General features: G+C 43.8%; 2 protein-coding genes across 2 annotated transcripts in view; one reads left to right on the forward strand and one right to left on the reverse strand.

The window, feature by feature from the left end:
• Positions 1 to 8,541, forward strand: part of LOC139349328 (cytohesin-3-like) — a 29,604-nt gene extending 21,063 nt beyond the window's left edge. Inside the window, exons 10-13 of the mRNA XM_070990032.1 lie at positions 3,176 to 3,252; positions 4,528 to 4,599; positions 4,708 to 4,862; positions 7,044 to 8,541. Of these exons, the coding sequence (XP_070846133.1) occupies positions 3,176 to 3,252; positions 4,528 to 4,599; positions 4,708 to 4,862; positions 7,044 to 7,116 (377 nt within the window). The 3' untranslated portion in view covers positions 7,117 to 8,541. The remainder of the gene's footprint in view (positions 1 to 3,175; positions 3,253 to 4,527; positions 4,600 to 4,707; positions 4,863 to 7,043) is intronic.
• Positions 8,542 to 9,792: 1,251 nt separating this feature from the next.
• On the reverse strand, positions 9,793 to 18,756 carry usp42 (ubiquitin specific peptidase 42). The gene is made up of 18 exons (XM_070990030.1): positions 18,670 to 18,756; positions 17,134 to 17,383; positions 16,083 to 16,289; positions 15,800 to 15,910; positions 15,467 to 15,566; positions 14,941 to 15,008; positions 14,754 to 14,824; positions 14,519 to 14,601; positions 14,312 to 14,423; positions 14,041 to 14,181; positions 13,647 to 13,747; positions 13,340 to 13,505; positions 12,545 to 13,222; positions 12,354 to 12,436; positions 11,032 to 12,138; positions 10,385 to 10,698; positions 10,219 to 10,284; positions 9,793 to 9,916 (listed from the first exon to the last, which is right to left on the reverse strand). Exons 2-17 carry the CDS (start codon positions 17,372 to 17,374, stop codon positions 10,223 to 10,225), a joined length of 3,645 nt encoding a protein of 1,214 aa, XP_070846131.1. The 5' UTR covers positions 17,375 to 17,383; positions 18,670 to 18,756; the 3' UTR covers positions 9,793 to 9,916; positions 10,219 to 10,222.
• Between the last annotated feature and the right edge of the window lie 133 nt (positions 18,757 to 18,889).

Below are 18,889 nucleotides of genomic sequence, written 5' to 3' on the forward strand. Positions count from 1 at the left end.
TTGTTGTGATTACACTTTCAACTTCTCTCTGGCATGGTGATTTTTGTGCTTATGTCTTTTGGAAATCCTTCTGTGTTTTTTGTTCCTTCCTTCGCTCCCTCTCTCTAACCTTTCACCCTTTCACCTTTTGCTCTGTTCTTTCATTCTGTTCTGTGATGGCTGTTCCTTCTTAAATCTCTGTATTAGGAGGTAGGTAACACTCCTTCCTCCATCCTCCTGGTTCATCACAGCCTGCCCACATACTGGCATCGGCTGCCATTTTCTCCTTAGCACACCGGGCCCCTGAACATGCTAGCCACCTCATTTAATTGGCATATCAGAGCATTACTGGGCAAATAAGAACAGCATCGTGAGGTGATGGGTTATTTCATTACAAGGGAAGGCGAGTTGGAGGTCAGTGATCTCTCTCATCCTGCATGGGGATTGACTGCATTTCTCTCATGGCTCTGGAGGAGGCTGGATGATGCACAGGGCTCGTCTCAGTTGGTGGGTGTGCAGAGCACTACTTTTTATCCCAAGAGGCATAAAAGGTCATCAAAGCTCATCCCCATGAGCAGATAAGCAAAGTGTTATCAGCTCATGTAATGGTAGATTAGAATCATCAGTGATCCACATTCATTAAAGTTACTTAAACCCATTCTTTAAAAGCAAAAAGTAAGGTGAAGGTTTTACTTGGACCTACTGTATTTACTGTAGTTGCGGTGCATGCAGTTTTACAATGCAGTGGAGATTAAGAGTGCCTTTACCATCGAATTCACTCTCATATTGATCAAGACAGCTGATTTAAACGGTGCATGTTTAAAAGAATAGTGCAGAATTTGGGGAAATACAATAATTTCTTTCTTTACTGAGAGATAAATAAGAGGGTTGATGGCATTTTCATGTCTGAATGATAGATATGAAAGTACACCCAGCAGACAGTTAGCTTAGCTTAGCACAATAACTGGATACAGCAGGAAACCACTAGCCTAACCCTGTCCAATAATTATCATTTGCAGCTTCACCCTGTTTCCAGTCTTTGTGCTATGACAAGCTAATGAATCTGTTGGCCATAATTCTCACTGAACTTACACATGTGAGAGTGGTGTAGATCTCTGCTAACTTTCAGCAGGGAAAAGGTGCATTTCTCAAAATGTACCTTTTCTTTAAAGCTTTGCAGTTACAAACCCTGAAAACATTAGCAAGTCAACCAAATGACTGAATCAAATTCTTCAAAATGAAACTGCTGCACGCTTTGGAATTTTATTCCAAGTAACAATAACGTGCGATAGCTCTGACATTAATTGCACTTGCTTCCTTGTGGAGTCCCTGAAACAAAGCCGGGGTCAGCTGAACAGGTCAGCTCATGCTCTGTAGCATTAGAAACCACCCTGTGCCTCATACAGCTTCTGTGAAGCCGTCTGCCAGAACACAGTTATGCTCCAGCTTTAGTGAATGGGCTGCTTGAGTCTGCGCTGCGGGAATGTGTACCTACCACTGTGTGGCTGGTCATGCAGTGAAATAAAGCCTATTTCCATTCTTCTCCCTCTGTCCCTGTCCTACAGGCCTCTGTACCTCATGCTGCTGCTTCTCCTCTTCCTGTACAGATCCCTCTTTTCTTTTTCTCCTGCTCTGTATCCCATCAGCTGCACTTGCCACATCATTTCAAGTCCAATTTCTTTCCCACTAGTGAATTCATTTTAGCTGCATCGGAGGAGTCCCTGCTTAATGAGGAAGGATTTTATTTTAGCTTGAACTCTGCTGGCCTGTCACGTAGTTCAATATGACAGATTGTTGCACTGCTATGAGGCTGTGAAGCTCCATGAACTCTCATTACACTACAGTATTAACCAGGGCTGAGCCTGCTGCTATGCCTGAATCCATCATCATACCAACAGCATGTCAAAAGATTCAGTTATTTAGAGATTCGTACAGTATTTTTCAGAAGGCGTCCCATCTGCAGAGCCATCTCACACACACATTGCACCTCTGCTGGTCATGAGTTCTTGTTGTAAAATGGTCAAATTCAAATTCTGTTCAGCACATAAACTGACAAACATCCTGTTTAATTCATATTTAGATTAGATAACTGACCAGTCAGCGACGGTATTGGGGCTGTTCCGCATGTGAGGACCTCAAAGACATCTGACAAATTACACTAATGGGAAGCATTTTTATCCTGTTCAATAAACAAATTATGACAATTTAGCAATGCGAGACTTTTAACCCACGCACAGTTTTGATCCCTCACGTATTTATTTGCGTTCCCTCCCCGAACTGTCAGTAAACAAACGAGTGAATGGCAAATCTGCATTAGAAATATGCAAACATGGACGGTTCTGCAGCAGAAATCCTTAATAAATTTCAGGTTTGGAGGATGAAAGTAAACATGTGGCTAAGGGGGATAAATGGCCATCCAGCCTGCCATGACTGCAGCAGAGCGAAAAATATATGTTATATTTTCCCAGCAGTACACTATGTTGTACATGCTTACTCCATTTTAGTCAGTAAAATGCAGAGGTTGCATCTTAACGTAAACATGTCTCATACATAATGGAGATGTTGGATTTTCCTGTAGCTTGCAGTATAGAACGCAAATCTGGGTCAAGTGAACATTACATATTGATTACATCAGTAACGGCTACTTCATGCTCATTCTGTAAAGTCAGCAAACACGTTATTATGGTGCACATGTTGCAGACTGTATATTGACAGCAGCTGCATTATGTTCTTTTGATTACATAGGTAAATTACTCATTGCGTCACTGATGGTGTAATTAACAGAAAATCCAGTAATCCCAATAATCTACTTTTATCTGATGATGGGGGCAGATGGAGAGATTGTGTCTCTTATAAGGAGATGTCCTCATATTATTCCGACATTCAGATGTTCTCACTCACGCTTTAGATGTCACATGTATGGTATGTGGTGTGTACATGTCTGGGAATGGTTTTCACAACCCCCCCCCGGACCCTCAGGCTCGCTTGCATAGCCTTCCGGCATCGATCTCTTGAGACTGGGAGGGGATGCTGGAGGGAGCATCCAGCCTCTGATTGAGCCTAATAATACAGAGAGCTGATGATCAGAGCCAGATGTGGCACGTGGAGCTGAGGTCTCCTGCAGGTTAGGCTCGACATGCACAAACACTGTCACCTCTTCAGTTTGAACTCAAACAGAGTGTGTTTCTCTCCGCAGGTGGCCGGGTGAAGACGTGGAAGAGACGGTGGTTCATTCTGACCGACAACTGCCTCTATTACTTTGAATACACAACAGTAAGAACACATAGTATCATACACACATGACAGCTAGCTAGTAATGCTTAATACACTTTTTGCAGAAAAAAAAAACATATTTGAATTGTTTGGCATTATTGCAAATTTGCTTATTTGCTTTTATTGCTGAGAGTTAGAGGAGAAGATTGATACCAATCTCAAATTTGAGAATCTTAATAGAGTCTAGGTAGTCTAGTCTGTGTGAAATATAGTGCAGATAAAGTGCGACAGGATTGTAAATGAAGCGGAAGCACTGAAAATACATGCAATCTGTGCGTCTGACACACACTTAAACACACACGCATACACACATGCAAAGGAAAAGAAAGAGGTTTTTGCCTTCCAGCTCTGCCTCTTTAACAGATGCAGCCCCTTTGACCTAAATGAACCTCACTCCAGCAATTAACATGAGGCATCATGGGAAACATCTGCAAAGTCTATGGCACACATCTGGCCCTGCTAAGCCGAAAGCCAAGTGCCTCCCCCAACCTGCTGCCTGTCGCCCCTTACTGCACCCCAGCATCCCCAATTCTGAGAACACCCCCCCCCAAACACACACACACACACACACACACAAACCAATCCCTCAGCACACACAAACACACACTGCAGCGGGTGCACACACACTCAAAAAGGCACACACACACACGTACAGCCAGCTGTGAGCAGCCGTCCCGGGGCAGTTTCTCCCCCCGCTGTGCCCCCTCATTAGTAGGAAGATGACAAGTAGGACACGGGGCTGTTCCTCAAGGTTCCCCCCAACACACACACACACACACACACACACACACACACACACACACACACACACACACACACACACAGACACCCCTCACATCTGGCCCCACAGACAGAATAGCAGTTGCTGGAGGTTGGAGGGTGTAGAGTTACGTCTCCCTCGGGTGCTGTCCCCTACGTGACCAGAATGAGTAAAACCCTCCAGGGTGCTTTTATCACCACCTTGATTTTTGCTTTGATTCTGTCAGACTCAGTGCATTAAGATAACACTCAAGATACTTCAACTTTCTGACAGTATGAAATCACATTTTCCGCCAAATGAGATAAAAAAAAAAACCCTATAGGTTTAATGTTTACCATATCCATCATCTTAGTTTAGTGTGTTAGCATGCTAGCATTAGCTAATTAGCACTAAACGGCTGTGTTTTGTGAAGATTCAGTGAAATCCCAAAACGCTGGACACGCTGACATTTCTACGATGACAGTGATATTCTTATCCCTCATCACACTCACATCTTTGTGTGTGTGTGTTTCCAGGATAAAGAGCCTCGTGGGATTATTCCCCTGGAAAACCTCAGTATCAGAGAGGTGGACGAGCCCAGGAAACCTGTAAGGATCAACTCCAGACATTGTCTCTTCCCTTGAAATCCACCCTAAAAAAAATACACCCTGTATTTCCTCAGAGATGTTAAAGTTTGCTTCCTGGTGTCTCCCCAGAACTGCTTCGAGCTCTACAACCCCAACCACAAAGGTCAGGTGATCAAGGCCTGCAAGACCGAGGCGGACGGGCGGGTTGTAGAGGGCAACCATGTAGTGTACAGGATATCAGCGCCCACGCCGGAGGAGAAGGAGGAGTGGATCAAATCCATCAAGTAAGAGACGTTGCGTTAGTGTGGATCCATTTACACTGAGAGGGCACTTAGCCAACGCCGGGCTGCTCCCATGTGACACTTTCTCATGTCTGACCTTGACTGTGAGACCCCCAACACTCACACACTTGCACACAGAGCTGTGAGGGTGATCAAAAATGTGCCGACCAGCACAAATGCGCACACACACACACACACACACACGCAGGCTGGTGACTAAACGTGACTGTTTCTCACACTTCCACACAGATAACACTCAGTGCTGATTTCTGCTCTGCTGGATAAGCTCACTTCCCTTTTGATTAGGGCTCAGCAAGCACAGAAACACACACACACACACACACACACACACACACCTACTCAGCCAGTATGCTTTGCACTCTTCGAAGTGTTCTGGCAGCCTTTACACCTGATCTGTCATATCCAAATGTTGCCTTGTTAACCAGGAAGGAGAGTTGGAGGTGCAGCAGTAAATTGGGCCCAGTGGGTCACTGATCAGCTCGCTGGTTATCATCCACACAGCTGCAGCTTCACCGGCAGATCCGATCAATATCACAGCAGAAATCATATTACGCATCACTTCCACACTCTAATGATATTAAAAAACCACTTAGCATTGACATATATGTATCCATTAATGAAAGCGATGGGTCTTTCGGCTAAGTTACTGGAGATCTTGTTCGGGTGAGGCCGCTTCATGTACAGTTAAAGTGATTGGACGGAGGAGAGAGGTGGTCATTTTTCTTGGTTTGGGAGATTTAGCCAATTGACCTTCAGATGACTCACTGTCTGCGTTACACATTTCACACCCCGGCTGCAAAGTGCTTTTAGTGTAAAAGCTCAAACGTGAAGCGGGAGTCTTGGTGTTTCAGTCCAGTTGCACATCCTCCGCTCAATGTTGGAACAACAAAGATCACAGGTCCGACTCAGCGCGACAGAGCTGCCTCAAACACACTCACCTGACTCAGCTGCTGGGGCGGCAGACTGTCCTGTGGTCGGCAGGTTCACACACACATACGAACACACACACGCACAGTGTATCCACACTGACTCATCTGCAATGCTGGAAACTGCTCTTGTGGCGACCGTTCTGTGCACATACACACACATATAAGACTGGTGGTCTCAGCATGTCAACTGTTACTCAGCATTATTCCCGTCCTCAGTGTGTCAGCAGTGGTGGAAAGTAACTAAGTACATTTACTCGACTACTGTACTGTTTCATACCCTTCCTGTCTTGTGAAAACCACCTATTTACCACATTTGGCGATTTAGAATTTGAATTTTTCAGCTAAACTGAACTTTTCCATGCCTCTTAAGCTAAATAAACCTCTCTGGATTAGCTGCTAAATGCATTGTGGCAAAGCTGAAAACGGCAGATTTCAGTCAGCTACAGCAGTCTGCAGCAGTAAAGGAAGAATCCACTTTACAATGCTGGTTTGCTGAAAACAGATTGCTGTGATCAAAGTCCAAAATTTCCCTTTATCCTCCTTTTTACACATTTGGTAGGAATAAGTGTTAAAACCAGCACACTTTCATGTTTGCACACCTACTAAAATATGCAGGGCTGAGAGTGAATAGCTGTTGCACTTTCCTGTGTACATTCTGTTTGATACATTTGGTTTTCCCCTCAGAGACAGCTTCAAATTGACTGGCTGACAACATTTTTGTTGCGTTACTGTTGTTTGGTGGGTTTTGTTTTTGTTCTGCGGATAACAGCAAGGATGAAATGTTGAGCTATTTGTAGCCTGACAAGTGGATTTTGATTGAAGAACAGGTTTCAGAGGTGCAGCAAATCACTGTAAATGTCAGGCGTTGGTGTTGATTGTTCAGAATCAAAGCAAACGGGCTTATTTCCAGATCCCCCAGAATGCAGTGCAGACACAAGACGTGACATATTTTGGGTAAGATGCACTGACTGATACAGACATGACAGATTAAGGTCAGGTTAGAACGCTGAGTAATTACTGGACCTCATCCCAAAATAGTCCTGGAATGCTCTAAATATCACAAATTGATCACGTTATAGTGTTTTTCTTCTCTATTATAGCAACAGATTTGCACATTTGACTGGAAATACAAATAAATGAGTCCTGCAGACAGCAGAGTAGTCCAGAGTGTATATAGATCGACATTTGGAAACATTCGATCAACGATCCATCCCTTCCTGTCCTCTTTCCACAGAGCAAGCATCAGCAGGGATCCTTTCTACGACATGCTGGCCACCAGGAAGCGAAGGATAGCCAATAAGAAATGATGACCGTCCACCTCCAACCACACCTGCATCGCCACCATGTCTGTGAACAGCAGAGTCCTTGTGTGTGTGCATGTGTGTGTATATGTTACGGGGGTCATGAAGGCCTCCCGTTTGTTCTTTCAGGGCTGGAGGACGAGCAGCAGACACAGATGGGAGACTGTCTGCGCCTCAGTTCTCAGTTGATGTGAAGGTTTTATTTCAGCCGGCACACAGTTTGAACACTGATGTGCCATTTGGGTGAGACTTGATGGAGAAGAGGGAAATCTTTACCAAGCTAGAAGAGGAAAAAATGGATTAAAGGAAGAGGAGCAGGCACGAGGAAATCTTTGCAGTGTGGCTGTGACGAGGTTGCCCCCTGCTGGACACATTAGGAACGTGCAGTGAGACAAATTGAACAATATCAACCCTCGTTAATATGGCGTTCCCATCATCCAGACCAGCTCACCTGGTGGATTTTCTGCTGGCTGCCAGCAAGACTCCAAGATGCCAGTCAACATGTTATTATCTTCACCTCATGTCCTTCAACGACAGCCAACACCAACAATGTTTTGTAGTGTCCTGTAACCACAGGAAGCCTCAAGCTTATAAATCAGCTGGTCTGATTGTTAGCCCTCAAGTGACTGTATCTGTATATGCAAACACTCTGATTTATTCTAGAAAGTCAGGCTCATATTCTTTTACACTACGCTCCCTTATCTCTTCTTCGAAGGCAAGGAAATGAATGCAGGTCGAGGAATAATACTGAACATATATTGAGTGTAATGACCCTTTTAAGTGGCCACAGTTTGTCATTCCATGTATTGAAAATCCACCTCTATGATCAAGTGCATTTCTTTTGTATTTATTTTCTTGCTTTGTTAAACAAAAGAGGCAGCCCCCAATTTACATTATGCATGTATAGTATATAATGTACATACTGTTTTTTTTCTGTCGTCTTTATGTAGCATGTAAATCATAATGGCCGTAGCCTATACCCGTTCACCTTTTTAGTTCAACAGCTAACAGTTTACAGTAGTGGAAGAGGGACTTTGTGCAGCAGTGTGGAGCAGCGAAACAACCTCACACTGTTATTACTGAAGATCAGATAATACAAGATGTTATATGGAAGAAAAACTCAGTGCTGAGTTAAACACGAGCGTATGGGACATAAGCGGGTTCAAAATCCCCTTGAATACTGTGTGAGTGCTAACTGGAATCTGAGGACTGTTTTTCCCAAACAGGTAAAGCCAACTTGCAAATCTTTCACTCGTTCAGAGTTTTAAATATGGCTTGATGTGAGTTTGGGAAAACTGCTCCTGCGTACTTTGAATAAAAACACATGCTGATCAGAAAACAGTTTTGTGTGCATGGGAATTCAGTGATGCTAAACTTACCGGGTCTTTGGTTATTTCATGGTGTGTGAATAAAATCAGCTGAGCCAACTTGATGACTCGTAGCTAGAAAAGTGTGTGTATTTAACAAAACCTGAATACAGAAGATCGGTTTCCATTCTCACTTCATGTATGTATCTACATCATAACTGTGGTGAAGTTTGTTCAACAAGAGGCTCGAATACAATCGATCTATGATCAATGAGCGTATGATACAAAGGCAGATGGGAGCGTCTCAGAAATCGCTGGCGTCTCGTCAGTCATCTTAATCAGCCTTTTTCATTCATTTCAACACAGCTTGTAAACAAAGTCAAAGACCGGGAACAAATTACAATTTCTGACATTAACAAATGTATTTTAAGGCTTTTACCTTATACAATGTATAAATTCTGACATGCTAAACTAAAGATATAACAGCAGTTTTTCAACCTCTGTCTTAAGTTGAGTTGAATATGGTCAAATGAACAAGTTTTCCTAAAAACAAAGCAAAACAAAACATCTACTGGTAACCCTGATACAGGATTTTTACATATAAAAATAACTGATAGTACAGTTCAAAATGAAATTCACAGTATTTTTTTTTATGACGCTAGAAGACACAAACTGTATTTTCATTAAAAGCAAACACAAATGGTCCACAGCCATGATAACAAATTTTTATGCTTTTTTTTTTTAAACGTTTAAAAAGAAGAAAAAAAAAAAAGAATGTGAGAGAGGTGGGAGAGGCGTGATCCAGAGAAAAACCTCTGCTTCTGTGGAAAAAGGTTAAAAATGACTGAGTGATTCTTAGGCTTCAGAGCAAAATGGAAACAAACGAACCCAAAAAAAAAAAAAAAAAAAAAAAAGCTGGGAAATGTCCTCAAGTCTGTCCAGGGTTAACGTGGAGGTATCAGTCAGCGAAGCCTTGTTTCCACCACTGCACTCGTCCGTCTCATTCATGGATATCTCCTTCCATTAGTCTGCCCGCTCCCACTGGGATCAAAGGAAACTCAAAAACATTGCGGCTCTGTAGATATGGTGACATCTTAAACTTGCAGCCGACGTGACGCCTGCCGGTTGTCCTCGAACGCGACACGCTTCCCTTTTGTTTCGCTCTCATGTGAAGCAGGTGGATATCCATGATGGATGCTGACAAGTTTTCAAGTCCTGAGTTCCACTGAGCAGCAGTTGAGATGTTTAAGCTCCAGGCTTTTGTTTGTGTTCATACAAGTATATATTAATATTTTTCATCATAAATGTTCAACAGGTGAATGTTTTCTTTTAAACCATTAATTAGGAGAATTACGGCAAGTAAATCAATGCCTTAAAAAAAAAATCTGAACTTTTAAAACACTAGTTGTGGTAAAAATACAATATATTCCCAATGAAGAAGCACCACGTCAAAAAGTTGATGTCATTCTTCTGCTTTTGTCAAAATGGTGACGATGGGTCTGAAACGAGAAAGAAAAGGCCTCCATGTAAACTACTTACAGAGCTATGAGTTAAAACATTTCAACCTGCAACCCCAAATCCAAAAAAGTCAATGAAGCCGATGAGGTCAAACATTAAATGTATTGTCTTTGTACTGTTTTCATTGAGTGTGTGTCAGAAAGGATCAGCAAATGATCACATTCTGCTTTATTTACGTCCAGCTTTTTTAGAATCGGGGTTGTATAATAAGAGTTAGTGCTGCTTGTTAGCACTGACTGTACGAGAACATACTGTGATAATCATTAAAAGGGCTCCCACTCACAGAGTCAGTGTTTCAAGCCATTGGAGAAATCGTGGGAGTCACCGTTGGTTTGGCTGTAACCGTTTCCTATAAACAACAGGATCGACACTTAAAATGACAAGCCCTACAGCAGCGTTTATTTCTGCATTTCAGTGGCATTTCAGGAGTGTGAGAAAACCTGCAGTACCTTGGTAACCGTTGAGATGACGGTGGATCGAACTGTTTGTGGGTGAGGTGTGGTTGGAGGGCAGTAGATGCTCACTTCTGCCATCAGCGTAGTCTGTCCGCTGGCGCTTTTCTGGAGACAAATCACTGTCGTGTTTAGTGTCCTTGATGTCGTGGTATCGTCGCTTGCGGCTCTCCCTCTCCTCGCTGCCTCTGTTCTTGTGGCTCCGAGCTGCTCCTGGGCTGTGCTGTTCAGCCTCGCTGTCCCGCTGCCTCCTCTTTTTCTTCTTCTTCTTTTTTGCTTCAGTGGCTCGGTCCGAATCCCCATCGGAGCTTCTGGGGGAAGACAGAAAGCGCACCATGATTATTCTCAGCCCACGACTAAATCCAAAAATGGCTCATCAGGGTATCAGGGTTTGTAATCATAACTTCACAGAGCCCAAGGTGACGTCTTCAAATGTCTTGTTTTTTCAACTAAAAGCCCCAAACCCAAAAATATTCACAGAGAACGGTTAGCATTTCTTTCACTATTATTGCTTGAAAAATGACTGACAATTGAGAAAAATACAGAGAATTATTAAAATAAATAAAATAAAGGCAATGAAAATTTCAGGACAGTACAACTGATGAAGAGTCAAGCAGCATGGAGGCAAAGAGGATGTTACTCACAGACTATCGCGGTGTCGGTCTTTATCCTTTGACTTCTTCTTTTTTTTGCTCTTTTTGTGTTTTTTAGAGCGATGGGCCTCGGCGCTCTCTTCCCTCTCCTTACTCAGAGGATCACCAGTCCTCTTGTGGTTTTGATCCGATTCTGACGTGGAGGGATGCACCCGAGGGGGCGAGCCCTTGGACTTTGTGGAGTTCTCTGGCACCGTGGCAGACGAGGAAGTCTCCACCTTAGATGGATAACAGTCCCTCTCCCTGCCGTTGCTCTTGTCCTTCATTGTCCGGGATTCTCGACTCTCCTCCTGCCACCTACAGCGACTACGAGACTCGTCGCGGTAGGGATGTTCCTGCACCCTCCGCTCTCGGTCCCAGTAATCTCTGGACCGGTACTGGTGATAGTGGTGGTAATGGTTAGAGCATCTGTCACGATCACGCTCCCTGGGGTGGTGGAGAGTCCGCTCCCAGCGACGTTCAGACTCCCAGTCCCTGTAGGAACGATCATGCGGAGGCACGCGATCCCTGTACGAGCGATGATGGCGGTGATCTCGGTAGTCCCGTCTGTACCGATGACGACCACCGTCACTTTCTCGCTCCTGACTCCTGTCCCTGTAGTGTCTGTCCTTGTCTCTGCTCCAGTCAGAGTACAGCCTGTCTCTCTCCCTGTCTCGGGAAGATTGTCCTTCTTTGCCTCTAGAACTGGGCTTGGACTGGTGTTGCACCTTAGCATCTGTACACCCTTCAGTCCCTGCTGACGGACCGCTGGTCTGTGGTAAATTCACTGCTTCATCCCCCTCTCCGCTAACCTTCTTTGGAGCTGCAGGGGCCCCACCGGTGCTTTGGGAGCAGTCTGGCGGGGTGGATAAGGCCGCACTGATGTTGTCATGATGGGCAGCAGAGGAAGCAGATTCTCTAGATGTGACAGAATGGGTTTTTGTAGCCGTAGCTGAAGGTGGAGAGCTGACAGCGGAGGATGCTGTAGGCTGAGGCAGGGGGTCAGACACCGTTGTAGCCCTTGTGTCAAAAGTAGAGAGGTGCTGGCTTTCACTGGCAGCAGGATGGATACTCTGAGAAGAACTGGCCTGCGATGAGGCAGAATGATGTGCCTCTTTGCTGGAAAAACAACCAGAATACACAAACATAAATACTATGTCTGTGCACAGCGTAAAAATGAGAATACACTACAAAAATGTTAATGCAACCACATCAATTTTTAAACTAATGTGTTTCTTTAAGCTCACTGCTGAAAGAGGACTTCTTTAACTGCTCAACATGTGGTGACAGAGTGATAACTTTCTTCCAGCTCTGTGTTAGAGTGCTAATCTTACCTTGTTTGACTATGGTCACCGTCTAGTCCATTAGCAGCAACAGTAGCCACAGATGATGAACTGCCATGATTACTGCCAGAGATCTGAGAGCAAAAACAAGACACGATTACTAACTTAGACACAAAACTCATCTTCATTAACTTGTCAATACATTATCAATAGATGGCAAAAACATAAAACACATAATTTACTTTATCGGTGGTGTTGTGTCCGTTCACTTTGTGGTGTCCATAATGGTGTCCATTTTGACTGGATTTCAAAACGCCATAGGTTGGTCCGTTTAATCCGTTACCATTGTGGTGCAATCCCGACTCCCCGTTGGTGGCCTGAGGAGATTTATCAAAGACTTCTCCTGTTCTGTTGTTTCCATTAAGGTGAGACTTGACTGAACAGCCGTTATCCAAAGCGCCACAGTTCTCCTGGTCTGATTCCTCCGAGGACTCTTGGCCGTACGGCACCAAGAATGACGCTCCATTCCCTCCAGTGTGGCGATCCCCGTTACTGCAAGACGTGCCGTTAACGTGGTTAAGCTGACGTGGAACAAAGCGAATGTCTGAGTGGACGTCTGAGGTAGACTGTGAGGAGGATAAAGAGCTGGAGGAGGAGCTGCTGCTAGCAGAGGACGGCTGGCTGTAAGAGGACGAGGAGGGGGACGGGCGGCTCTGTTTGCCTTGTCCAATGAAGAATGAAAGCTTCTGGCGTTTGTCGTGGTCTGGGATCATTGTGGGCCGGCTGATTGAGTGGGAGATGGAAGAAGAGGAAGAGGCCAGTCCATGGCTAGGTTTTCCCACAACACTGCTGCTGGTGCTGGGCTTGGAGTTGGTGGGACAGTCCCTCAGAGAACCATTCCCATTAATGTGTAGAGCACTCTGTGGAGAACATAAAGAAGAGGAGGAGTGAGTGTCTAAGTCAAACACTGGCTATATATCTTAAATTGATAACATTCAGATATAGAAGTGATATTTAAGTAAGAAAGTCTGCGGTACCTTGGTCATGTGTGGTGGCAGCTGGGGACCAATGAAGCCAATGTTGTTGTGGTGGACAGTGGTGTTAATGCGTGGTATCACCACCGGTCGTGGAGACAGCTGACCAGGGATGCCTGGATTATGGCTCATGTGGCTGTAGTCCCCAGTTTTCTTCACATCACTGGACCTAGTGACACAGAAGAAAGGGCCATTAGTGATGGAAGCATTTGGCATGAAAGACGTTATTGAGCTAGACGGTTCATATTAAAGAGCACAAATCGTCATTTCTGTTACAGTATGTTCAGATATTTTTAAATGGTTTACTCACTTGATGTAGAAAAGGACATAGGCCTGCTGGTTGAGAACAGACCGGATGTCAGTGACAGACACAGAGGAGTCATTCATCTGATACCACTGCCCATTGCTTGCCTGGGAGACACAAAAAAAGAACAGGTGGCAGGTTTTAACATTTGCTAAACAGAAAAATGGAACTTTTCTCAGTTTCTGAATTGGCTTTGAAGCGTATACTTGTATGCCCTCCAGTGAAGACCTGTGTTTTCAAAGTTAACACCTCAGTCTGTTGAGAGTGAGGGTTGTTGTAGGAACTTTGCATTAAACTGTTATAGTGAGTTGTTCACAGGGTGTCTGAGAGATAAATTTGTATACTTGGCAAAAGCAGCGCCCTGACAGAACAGAACAGTGGTCTGTAGCGTTGCCAGTACCTTAATATAGCAGAAGTAGTGTCCAGCATGACAGCTGAATCCAGAGTGGACCAACACAGCATACAGCCCATAGACCTGGGCCTCCCCTTGCGACTGAGACATAAAGGGCCGCAGGTCCAAGTACTCTGGATACTTCACGTCCTGACGACCAAAAACCAGTTGATTAATATCAAATTGCAGTCAAATATTTACTTAATAATAAAAGCACTGAATGATGGGTGCTGTCCTGTGGCTATATCATGGATATTAGCTTCCACACATATCTTGGTACCTTTGTGATTTTGCCTCCACTGAAGTTTGCAAACCGTTTGAGTGACAGGGTGAGCACATTGGCGCTGCGGTGGATGGTAAATCTCTTTGAGGCTGTGACCATTTTTTTGCACCTAACAGAAACAAAAGTTCCGTTGGTTAGCTGGCAAACAGAAAAATAAACACTAGTTCTCAATGCTGAATTGCTTTTGTCTGGAAAACAGCTTACTTGGTGCATTTGTAGGCGTTTTCTCCATCCAGCTGTTCTGGCTTGACAAACTGCTCCAGAGCCTTGGAGACACTGGGAGCTGTCTGTGTGGAGAGACAAAAGGAAAGAAAAATTAATAAATAAACATTTTGGCACTGTTCATAAGATCCTTGCAAAAATGTGAATTTATTGCCACACATTTGCAGTAAAACAGAGACATCAGAACCACTAGTGACAATGAATAGTGATTGATTACCTTAATTTCCAGAGTAATATCCAGAAATGGGTCAAACGTATCAGAGACTGCTTTGCAGTTTAAACATTTGACTGAAAAAGAAAATTCAGTTTATTTATTAGTTTTAAAATAAAGACACACACAAAACGCAACTTCACTTCAAATACAAGAAATAAATCGAGAAAACAAATCAACACTAATATTTTACCTCTGGACCTTAGATACCCGCCGAATACTTGATGGATGAAAGTGGTTGCCTGCGTTTGCCTGTCCAATCTGTCACAAAGATAAATATGAGCATGTGAAACAACCAATAAGGGTAATGACATAACTGACTGGTTACCTTATCAATCCAACAAACAAACATTTTACAGTATTTTGCACTGACAAGTCACAAGATAATACCAGCTAAAGAGCAAGAGAGAGACAGGGAGGAATTAGAGCAAGAGTAATTAGTTACAGTAAGAGGCCACTTGTTCCTACAGAATACTGTAATAATGTACTTGATACTTGAGGTTCCTAAAATTCCTTTTTAAAAAGTACCATGGAAACCACAATGGACCTCCCAACTCATCTTTTAAAAATGCATGTAGGTTTTGTATGTATACATAACATACTTGGCAATGGCCCTACAGTGATTTCACATATTTCAGCTGAAAAACATGAATAGTTAAGTGACATCCTTGTGTTTTATCCTGAAACGTGTATAGTTTTTAAAAATGGATGAAACTTACTTGGTGCCAGGTAAGCAGGACTTTTGCATAGCATCCACTGTGTACCGCAGGAACTCATGAGCATCCTCCTGGCTTCCATAGCGGAAGTGCTTTGCAATCCCTGTGAGGGAAGAAAGTAAATAAAGTAGGATATGTAACAAAATGACAAATCATATCACACTCACACAAAGATGTAAAGTTAAACATTCTTTTAAGAGCAGTCAACAAACACACAGCAGAAAATTTCCCTCCAAAAAAAGGTAAACAGCCACACAGCGCCTCCTGTCATTCATTTCTGGTAAACATTTTGTAAAAGCAAACAATTTCATTTGTTTTAGCAGCACAGAAACTTACTTTTGAGCTCATTGAGTACACCAATGGGCTTAATGACATTCCCAGAGTTGGCAAAAACCTGAATGATGTGGTTTTGCATGGTGCACATCATACAGAACCCCGGCTCGTGACCTGCGGCAGGGATAGATGGGCAAAAGATTGACGAGTAAGACATGAATAAGGGAACAAACCAGCTCATAGATACTGCTGAAGCGACCAGGCTTGATGTGATAATTATTCCATAACTGTACAACTGCACAAGAACTTTGTTGGTGCAAATAAGCACCATAAAACACAAACTCACATGTTTTGGAGTGCTCCCGTGTCAGCATGTAGTTGGCAAACGGAGGGGTGTAGGTGAGACACTGCAGGGCTGAGTTGAGGAAACAGGTGTTCCCCATATTCTGCAGGCCTGCACCAATGCGGTGAGCCTGGGTCCACTTTAGGTTGAGCCGCTCTGGAGGGAAGAGGACCTTCTGGGGCAAGTCTATGCCGTCATCACTGCTTATTACTGGGCACACAGAGCCAACATCATGACTAAAATTAGACTGAATGCATTTGCCAGGTCCAGAACATCAACAATTATCTGTATATATGCTACATTGCCGAAGTAAATAGTAGTAAACAGTTACAGTTTATACAGTGATGTCATTCTGACTACTGAATAAGACTGTAAAACAAGCTGAAGAGGACAGAGTTTGCCGTCTCTTGTTTCTGTGAAAGTCACACTGCTGCTCTTCATGTCAAAACAACAGTTGCGTCACAAGCTCAAGTGATTGATCATGCTCTCAACTCAAAACTGGCCTGGTTATGTAACTGGATGAATGAAAGTAGAGTGGAAGCAGCAACACAACACCCACAAAACCAGTTGTGTCACACTCTAAACACAGAAAACTAGCAGAAAGTTTAGCTTCATTGGTGCAGCTCTGTACTATTTTTGTATAAAACTCCACATAATACTTTGACCACAATTTGCTTAAAAGGGTATGAGGCTTATGACAATTACAGCTGATTCAGCAACTAAAAATGGAAATTAGCAACATGGCCTTTTTTTGTAAAGACTATTTAATTGTCTTAAGACAGTCATGTCTGAAAAACATTTTGTTTTGAACCTGCATTTGTTAAGACACCTAGCAAAATGTGCATCAGCATTTCCAATATGAGTGGGAAAATACAGACTCTTCCTTGTGTCCACTGTGTGATGGATAAAAGGCAGAGCGCATAAATTGACTGAGCCCAGGTCTACCCACAATGGAATATGTGTAACCCGTTAACATTTTAAATAGTTTACTCCCAACTTTCAAGGCACATGCATCACAAAATCACAGCTAGAAAAAAAAAACTCTTGCTCCTACCTTGCTCCTTGGGTCGGTCCACAGAGGAGGGTGTACTGTTGTAGACTACAGCCCCAGGCGTTGGGCCCAGGCAGCCTCCTGGAGCCTTCAGCCTCGGAGAGTCACTGGGCATGGTGGGACCCACTGCCCAGCTGCTGGAACAGCTGCTGTCCATCCCCAAGTCTCCACTGGTGAAGGGAGATCGCTTACACCCGACTGACTCGTGGTCAGACTTTTCTGAAGATCTGTCAACTATGGTCATTGTTCATTGCTGTATGAGGGGTGGAAACACAGAAGTATATAACTTTGCTACAACTGTCAAAATACAGATCAAGTCAAAGGTTTTGCATTTTTCTGTTGTCACTGTTTCAGTGATATCCTACACTAAAAAGAGCACAACTTGCTAGTAAATGTATTGCAGATTATTTACATAACAAAGTATCAAAAGCCAGTGGGAGCAATCTGAAACAGTTCAGTCTCTCAGCAAAGAATTCTGCATGTTATTATTATACCTTGCATTGTTTATTCTGATAAAACAAAAGGCCACAAAGGCTTGATGTGGGAGAAAAGTCTTGGCTGATTAATCACACTTATTAAACGGATCAACTAACAAAAGTTATGACCAAAATATGGTGCCAATGGTCAAATTAATGGCTGAGTTTTTGTCATTCAGCCACTGCTTGTATCTAAAAAGTACATTAGCATAGCTCCACAACTAGTGACAGCCATTTATGGGCATCTTGCAAGACTTCCTACAAAGACCAACATCTGAAAACACTGGCAAGGTATTTATTGCTATTTTTGAATATGTTAAAATAAAAAACATGAAAATGAGTTTGCCGTGCTAAAGGTACCATGTGAACGTTACTAGTTCAAAAACCCGACAGAGGAAATTTCCTGGTCGGAAGCACGCTTACAACAACAGCTGTTCCCTCCCACCCGCTCGGCAGACTGGCTCACGTTGGCTAACAGACGGCAGCTAGGCCTTTAACACGCAGCGCCGCTAAACCTCAATAAAACACGAATTAAACCTTCGTTAGCCCACGTAGGAGGCGGAGCACAGATTAAAAGCTCACCTTTCTCGTCAAAGACCGGAACAGACTGACTGATGTGCAGCGAGAGATCCGCGAGGGCACCGACACCATGGAAACAGCGAACGTAACACATAGCTACCGGATAGAGCTAACATTAACGTGCGGCGGCGCTCGTGCGGCAATATTGATGCTAACGCTGCTAGCTAGGTCGACACGATGGGAGCTGAATGACACGGCGGAGTGTAGCAGGACGGTTTTCTATAATGTCGAGGGACACTTTTTTGTTTCGACTTCGAAATAGCTTTGATTTAAAAGCTTGGGCCCGAGTAACGGGACATCTAGCTAGCTTAGACAGGAGGGGCTCCACACCGGCGGCTGTGTGTGGTCACTGCGCTGCTCTCTCCGACATGACAGAGAACCGGTGTAAGGCTACTACAACGAATCTGAGCGGGTCAGGCCTACCAAACTATTACGCCTACACAGTTAAAATACCACTTTGTCGGAAAAGCAACAAAGCACTCACCTGGAATCTGTTATGAATACGTTAATAGCCGTTGTAAATCCATTCCTTATTTCCAGCGGGTGTCCGGCGGTGAACAATGACGTAGCTAATTGCCCCACGGGTACATCCGGGTACCTGCAATGAAACGAGCTCCCTGATTGGCTCGTTCAACCGTTTCTCTTTAAGGAACGTGTTTCGAGAGGATCCGTCGCATGTACACACTTCTAACCATTGTGTACAT

This window comes from Chaetodon trifascialis, chromosome 21, assembly GCF_039877785.1.
Source record: "Chaetodon trifascialis isolate fChaTrf1 chromosome 21, fChaTrf1.hap1, whole genome shotgun sequence".
Classification (NCBI taxonomy): Eukaryota; Metazoa; Chordata; class Actinopteri; order Chaetodontiformes; family Chaetodontidae; genus Chaetodon; species Chaetodon trifascialis.